The sequence below is a fragment of the Eimeria mitis genome, genomic scaffold (genome assembly GCF_000499745.2).
Source record: "Eimeria mitis Houghton genomic scaffold, Emh_scaff2387, whole genome shotgun sequence".
NCBI lineage: Eukaryota > Apicomplexa > Conoidasida > Eucoccidiorida > Eimeriidae > Eimeria > Eimeria mitis.
Window position 1 is genome coordinate 1 of NW_024015137.1, and position 8,015 is coordinate 8,015.

At 50.8% G+C, this 8,015-nt stretch overlaps 3 protein-coding genes across 3 annotated transcripts; 2 read left to right on the plus strand and 1 right to left on the minus strand.

The window, feature by feature from the left end:
- Window positions 1–767: 767 nt before the first annotated feature.
- On the plus strand, window positions 768–1,028 carry EMH_0052990 (uncharacterized protein; the record flags this gene model as incomplete). Its single annotated transcript, XM_038022438.1, is given in 2 exon segments — window positions 768–909; window positions 913–1,028. Coding segments are annotated over 2 exon segments (258 nt in total).
- Window positions 1,029–1,242: 214 nt separating this feature from the next.
- On the plus strand, window positions 1,243–2,058 carry EMH_0053000 (uncharacterized protein; the record flags this gene model as incomplete). Its single annotated transcript, XM_038022439.1, is given in 2 exon segments — window positions 1,243–1,862; window positions 1,866–2,058. Coding segments are annotated over 2 exon segments (813 nt in total).
- A 1,018-nt stretch (window positions 2,059–3,076) lies between these two features.
- Window positions 3,077–3,898, minus strand: EMH_0053030 (uncharacterized protein; the record flags this gene model as incomplete). The annotated part of the gene is given in 2 exon segments (XM_038022440.1): window positions 3,077–3,251; window positions 3,255–3,898. Coding segments are annotated over 2 exon segments (819 nt in total).
- Between the last annotated feature and the right edge of the window lie 4,117 nt (window positions 3,899–8,015).

The following is an 8,015-nucleotide window of genomic DNA, read 5'->3' on the forward strand; positions in this document are numbered from 1 at the left end:
AGCACCAGGCGCAGTAGCAGCTGGCGCAGCAGCAGCAGAAGCACCTTTTTTGCTAGCGCTTTGACCCTGCTTGTCCCTGCTCCCTTTAATACGCACATTAGTAAGGGCAGCAGATATGGGACGGGGGCGGAAGGGTGTTCGGCGTTGCGGCTGCTGCTGCTGCTGTTCTTGTTGCTGTTGCTGTTGTTGTTGCTGTTGCTGTTGCTGTTGTTGCGGCTGCTGCTCCTGCTGTTGCTGCTGTTGTTGTCCTTGTTGTTGTTGTTGTCCTTGTTGCCGTTGTTCCTGTTGTTGTTGTTGTTCTCGTCGCTGTTGTTGTTGTTGTTGTTGTTGTTGTTCTTGCTGTTGTCGTTCTTGTTCCTGCTGCTGCTGCTGCGGAAACGGTGGCCTTCGGCGTGCTGCTTCCTCTGGAGGCCCGCTGCTTCCGGGGGCAGAAGGGGTGGTGGTGGTCTCTCCCTCAGTGGGTGTTGTGGGTGCAGCATATCTCGGCAGTACCGCCTGCTGCTCCTCAGGCCCACTGGAGGTAGGAGACTCGCTGGGGGATAGAGCAGCACCCTGCCGGCCGTCATCAGACCCTTCCGCGGACCGTTGGCGAGCTGTACGCACTCGGCGCTGCTCCGAGTAAGGAGCAGGTTTTCGCCGCTGCGGCGGGGTGCTGGTCTGTCCTTCAGACTCTGCATCAGCAGAAGGCTCTGCAGCAGAAGGCGGTGCACCAGCAGAAGGGGATGCACCAGCAGAAGGCGCTGCAGCCGAAGGTGCTGTAGCCGAAGATGCTGCAGCCGAAGGTGCTGCAGCCGAAGGTGCTGCAGCAGAACGGCTTGGAGCAGGTGCTGCAGGAGGCGCCGCAGCAGAATGCGCTGCAGCAGAAGGTGCTGCAGCAAACGATGCTGCAGCGGAACGCCATGGACCAGCAGNCGCCAGAGTGCCACTGCGCAGGAGGTGCTGCAGCAGAAGGCAGTGGAGCAGCAGAACCTGCACCAGAGCCCCACCTGGCAGTAGAAGGCAATGGAGCAGCAGATGCTGCATCATAGCCCAACCGAGCAGCAGAAGGCAGTGGAGCAGCAGACTCTGAACCAGAGCCCCACTGAGCAGCAGAACGCAGTGGAGCAGCAGCTTGTGCACCCGATCGCCACGGAGCAGCGGAAGGCGGTGGCCCAGCAGACTCTGCACCATAGGCCCACGGAGCATCAAGGCGCAATGGAGCAGCAGCCTGTGCACCATAGCCCAACTGAGCAGTAGAAGTCAATGCAGCAGAGTCTGCACCAGAAATCCACGGAGCAGCTGGAGGCCATGGAGCAGCAGATGCTGCACCCGACAGCCACGGAGCAGCAGAGGGCGGTGGAGCAGCAGACTCTGCACCAGCGCGCCACCGGACTCCAGACTGCAGTGGAGCAGCAGACTCTGCACCATAGCCCAACCGAGCAGAAGGCAGTGGAGCAGCAGTCTGTGCAACAGAGCCCAACCGAGCAGCAGGAGGCAGTGGAGCAGACTCTGCACCAGAGCCCCATGGAGCAGCAGGAGGCCATGGAGCAGCAGACTGTGCACCAGAGCCCCACTGAGCAGCAGAACGCAGTGGAGCAGCAGACTGTGCACCCGATCGCCCAGGAGCAGCGGAGAGCGGTGGAGCAGCAGACTCTGCACCGTAGCCCAACCGAGCAGCAGAACCCAGTGGAGCAGCAGATGCTGCACCATAACCCAACCGAGCAGCAGGAGGCAGTGGAGCAAAAGTCTCTCCACCAGAGAGCCACAGGGCACCAGAAGGCAGTGGAGCAGCAGACGCTGCACCAGAGCCCAACCGAGCAGCAGAAAGCAGTGGATCAGCAGACGCTGCACCGGAGCGCAACGGAGCAGCGGATGCTGCACCCGANGAGCAGCAGAAAGCAGTGGATCAGCAGACGCTGCACCGGAGCGCAACGGAGCAGCGGATGCTGCACCCGATCGCTGACGAGTAGCAGGTGGTGCAGCAGCAGGACCAGAACGCCATTGAGCAGCAGATCCTGCACTAGGATGCAATGGAGCAGCAGGCGCTGCAACAGAATGCCGTGGAGCACCAGAAGCTGAAGGAGTATCAGGCGCTGCTGCACCCTGCTCCCTGCTGCGCTGTGGACTGCCGGGTTTCCGTGCTGCAGCGGATACCGGTGCGGTATGTTCTGTTCGCCGCTCATCTACTGGGGACTCTAGGAGGAGCTTTTGCTCGGGATCCTGATCTGCTGCAGCAGCAGTTGATGCAGCAGGTTCCGTCGGGTACGGCCCTCGTCGCCATACAGGACGGAGCACCGTGCCGCCTACACTTCTGGCGGCATCATCAAGTCTTTTCAGAAGCGTTCTGTATTCAGGGAGTTGTTCTTTTCCGTACCTGAGCTCTTCATGGGGGATGAGAAGCCAATAACCCGATTTTTTCTGGCAGAATACGGCGTAGTACCTGTGCATTCTGTCTCGGGTGATATGATACTGATGCTCCGCAAACACCGCCTTCAGCGTGGCTATTTCCTGTATTACTACCCTCTCCAGCACGTGTCTAGGGGAGTGTCTTATATGCCCTGTGATCGTCAACAAGCTGCTCGAGCAATACTTTCCCACAATACGCGCTGCAGCCAGCAACGTCACTGTTCTGAATTTTCTCTTGTACGGCGTCGTCCGCTCTGTGTGCGGCCGCTGCAACCGAACGAAACGTATGAGCCGCTGCATAGAGATGATATCCATGCGAACGGGATTCCCTTCATCTACTTCGCTGCTTACAGAAAGAGCAGTAGANGCATAGAGATGATATCCATGCGAACGGGATTCCCTTCATCTACTTCGCTGCTTACAGAAAGAGCAGTAGAAGCTAAATCTAACAAAGCAGTGCCCGTTCTGAACCGCAGTGCCTCCATCTCATCAGGCACGAGAGATATAGCAGCTAAATCTAATGTCATTGTTCTTAATACGATGAGAGCTAACTCCAATGCCTGCTGAACAGGAAGCTTATCCAACATATCGCGGCACTTAGTAGCGTTATTACCCATCCACACCAACAAATTTTTCATCTGCAACTTAGCCGAGTCCGACACATCACGACCCTCCCACTCGTGCAAATCAGCTAGGGCAGGATCGTGCCCAGCTTGTGCAAGGAGATCCCGGATACCTGCCGCGTCATCCAGCTCCTCCTCATCCTCCTCCTCCTCTTGTTGCAGCAGCTGCTGCTGCAGCAGTTGGCGATGGTCATCTTGCTGCTCCTGGTCGTCGTCGTGTTGCTGGTGATGGCGGGGCCGTGCACNAGCAGTTGGCGATGGTCATCTTGCTGCTCCTGGTCGTCGTCGTGTTGCTGGTGATGGCGGGGCCGTGCACCCTGCGGTTGCTTTGGGCGCGCTCCGGTTGCTGCCGCCGCTGCAGCACCAGCAGCATCATCCCCTCGGAAGAGCGGCAAACGCTGCTCTTGTGCACCTCCAGCGACATCATCGGGTGGCTGATCCTGCAGCTGGGGGGCCCCCGCACCCCGCCGCCCCCTCTGTGGTGCACCACGTTGCGGGAGGGGCTGCCCCGAAGGATCAGATGCAGAGGGGTCTGAACCCTCGTCCCAGGGACATTCAGCACCATCGTCGCCAGCTAACTCTCTGAAAGAAGCCACACCTCTGGAGCCAGAGAGAAGGAAGTGGAAACAACGCAGCAGCAAGAAAGTTAAGGTCAACGATGCAACAGTTATGGTAAAAATGTAGGGAGAAATAAAACGTGAATTCCTCCTCCTAGAGCTGAGCTGCTGCAGGTGCGATTGCTGTTGTTGCTGTAGCTGCTGCAGCGTGAGAGAACCATCATTGTCGCCAGTCGCACTCGGGTAAGCCAGCGCTGAAGGGGCCTCGCCGCGTTGGAGCGGGTCGACGACAGGCTCTGCCTTTTTGGCAGGAACGACAGCTGGTGAAGTCATCGTGTATCCACTGATAGCTTCTAAGCTGCAATATTGCCCATTTCATATATTTTTTGCGCGTTTCAGTTGGACAGGCTGTAAGAAATGAACGAATCGAATTCAAGAATAAAAAGCCTCACCGGAAACCCTGATATGCGCGTTAGTATGGCAGTTCACGTAGAAACCATAGCTGTACCTTGAAGAAAAGACATGGCCAACGGGGTTTAAAAGTACTATAATTGTGGCGCCATGAGGTATTCCTCTAGCAGCGAAACTATGGTCTCATCGACAGCCTACAGGTGTTCATGGGGGGAAAAAAAACAACAGGTATTTTCGCGATCCGCAACACGTATAACTGGAGTTAAAATGGAAAAAAAAACCTTGAAAAAAATTGTTGTGGAATTACTCTACGGTGATACAGCGAGGGAATTGCTCCATAATGTAGGGGCTGCTCCTCATGCCAAGGATGCACACACAAAGGAACGCCGGCACCGTCGGGGTCTCAGGGCTGCAGAGCCCTCCTTTTTATTTAAGAGGAATTTTAATAATTACCTCACATAAATAAAATGTATTGCATCTTTGGGGTTACCGAAAAAAGAAGCCCTCCAGTAACTGTGCATCGCTCGCGGGCTCGCGAGATGCAGGGCAGGCAAGCTCCGGTTTCAATGGGAGCATCGCTCCCTCTGCAGAGGCAGAGATGAAGCGCGAGTATTGGTTATCTTGCGGCTTCCTTTTATCTTTGGTTTATATTTATTTTGATCTTAATTTGTATCACCGCTTGCCTCAAGACTCCGTATTTCTGTTGCTAGCCCCTTACCCTGCTTGGGAATCGTAGTGAACGCTTCTACCACCACTTGGGCATGCGTTAAATGTTGCTCCAAAAGTGCTAGGTATACTTGTTGCTTTCAACAAATTAGTTTCAACTCTACTTGAAATAATATAAAAACAAACTCTCAGCATGCAGCAAGAATAAAAATAGACATAAGCGGCCTGAAAATACACGAGGTGCCGTTTTCATGTGTTTAGATCGTTCATTTCTGTAGAGTCTAGATGTGCCAGCAGCAGTTCTTTTGCAAGTATTAAATACATTAGTGCATTCAGCATGCATTAAATGAGTTAATTCGGGGGTATTTGCCTATGTGGGGCGTTGCGGGCTCAGTTGCACCGCACCCAAATCTGAACCCCTTGAAACCGATTAAGCAAGAAGTTGAATCAGGGTTGCTAGTCCGCACCCCGTTAAGTCTTCTCCGCATACCTCTTCACTTTTTCAGTAATATTTAAACTTTGATCGTATCCGGTAATTCTCGGGGTTTGCTTTCGCCGTAATAGTAAAACTGGAATGCTTCAAAGCCACCTTAACTGCAGCTGCTGAGCTCGGACGAACATTAATGGCAGCATCGTCGCCTGTCAAGGGGGCCCTCCTCTTGTTTTTATGAAATACGACAATAGCAACGAAAAAAACAACAACGAACAAAAAAAGAACAGCAAATAACAATCAGGACAATATTGTCAGAATATGGCCAGCATCGCCTGGGTGCGGCACGCCAGCGCAGCGAGCTGTTGAAAGCAGGATATTTTGGCTTGAGGCCCCAGCTGAGGCCTGCGGGAGTTATAGGATGGGGCTTCAGGAAATTCAGGAGAAAAAAAGGAAAGAAAAAGATATCCTCATTAGCTTCAGCTGCGGATGAACTCGGTTGCCCTAACGGAACGAGAAAGGGCCACCTAACCCCCATTCGATTAAGTTTCAGCACGAAAGCATATTGGCCTTGCCTCAGTTTCTAANAAAGGGCCACCTAACCCCCATTCGATTAAGTTTCAGCACGAAAGCATATTGGCCTTGCCTCAGTTTCTAAGAAAATCCCTCTAGAAGGCAAGAGAGATAACATAGTGATGCTTGTGTAGAGTATGACTGTGTATTTTGTTCACTTGTTTACAACCAAAGGAAATAAATAATCGCAGTGAATACATATGTAACGCAAATGTTTCGTGTTTTGAATCCTTCAGCAATTCCCGTCCCCTACGACTGAAGTTTCTTGATTATCCACAAATATGTGAGGCAGAAATTCGCCCATTATTCGCAGGCATTTTGAGTTGCTTTGCCAGCTACATCAAATCTCTGGTCTTCTCGGATTCATTGTTGACACACGATATGTACAATGTGTGTGTATAACATCACCTACACATTTGCTTTAGAGCACCCAAGCACAGAGTATTGCCTAGGGCGTGCAGTGAGGCTCTAGTCATCCCAAACAGCACGTGACGCACAGAGCAGTCAGAAACTGAATGAGCGAATTGCATCGACCCTTTCCTGAAGGCTTATCTTGACTGCATGCAGCGAAAAGGGAAGTAGTCTCCTTCTACCAGCGGCGCGGACAAGGGCTCAAACAATCATGCACCAGGGCTTCCTGAGATGTGAGCTGGTATGAGTATAAAATCCCTAAACCCATAAACTCTAGTCTAGCTGAGCGCAAGGCTTGAACTCTAGAGGTGCGTTTGAGAAGCAGCTAAAACAAACAACGTTGAGTCGATTCAACTTTTGCATCAAAAATATTGGGTCAGGAGGTCAGAAACAGAGAAATACAAAGGAGACGAACTTGCAGTCAGCCTACATTGTGCTGAGATGGACGGCGAGATACGGGTTGCGGAAGTTACTAGGTTGTGGACACAGACACAGGGACTTAAAGATTACAGATGTAACTACAGAAAGAATGTTCAAGAATCAACACCTTGCCGTTCACATCCAGCATATGCACTGCAGAGGCTGCAGCGTTTGAAACGAGCAGCTCAGTGCCTCGATTTCAGAGAACAGGAGGCGAAAAGCGATGTACTATCATCAAGAGGCAACGAATTATTCCATGCAACAGGAAAGGTGATTGAGAAATTCACAGTTCATAATGAGAAAGAGATCCTCAAAGGTACACGACAATAAGGAGCGATGCCACAACGCGACCTCCTCTTTAAAGAAAGCAAAAGAACTTTCTTGCGATTTTAACTAAACAGGCAATACCGAATGCACGGGCAGTACCCTGATATTGATAATAGTATAATAATATAATATGCCCTTAGTGAGGGATCTTCAGCATGGTCCTTACACTTTGAACGGGTCTATCCACAGGTGCAAGTCATCTGGAAACCAACGAAAAACTGCAGAAGGAAAGATGCAGCATCTAAAGCAGCCTTTGAATTAACATTGTAATCTCCAGTTATTATATCCATGAGACTGCGCTTGCTCACTGCGAAACACATACTTGCCCTTAGTCCGTCTGTATTGAACTCTACTACCTATCATCATTGCTTTTGTCACAATATCTGTACAGCAACTGCTTCCTGGAGAGAAATTGTTACGTGAATAGAAACTGTAATGTGAATAGAAACTGTAATCTAGACAGAAGCCTCTAGAAAGTGTCATCTGAATGGAAACTGTTGTGCGTTTTTTTGTGTTATGAACACAAACTGCTGGAAAAATATCATACGAATGGAAACAGTAAACTAAACACAAACCGCTAGAAACCGGTATCTGAACAGGAACTGTTATCTGAACAGAAACTACCAGGAACTGTTACCTGAACAGGAATTGCTAGAAGCTGTTATCTGAACAGAAACGGATATATAAACATCTACTGTTAAAAAAACAGAACGTCTTCTCTCCCTCTTACAAGCTACGGGAGTCTGCAGTGCTGTGCTCAGAAGGGCCAGTGGGCGGATATAATGCAGCATGAGCCCATAGAAGAAACTCCAGAAGAAATCGTACAAATATTTTCCTATGAACTACTTTCTATAGGCGAATGAGATATGGGCGGAGTGTGTTCGATTAACAAGCAGACTACACTAGTGTTGTAAACAGGATCAACCCTTATTATAATAATACAACAAATAGGGACTGTACACTATTATTATAGACTGATGGATTACTCTGTTGTATTACCATATTGAATTGTATTAACATTGTCTCTGTCATTATAGTAAAAATATCATGCTGCCATTGAGGGTAATGATGCCAATGCAGCATCAGCGCCCATGGCCCCACAGGAGCCCTCAGGGCAATCTTCTGCTCTCTGCATCGGCCGGCCTAAGGGAAAACACAACGCTTTGAATGCAGCGCTTGTCCTCCGCAGTTCATTCAGAGTGTCATGAAACG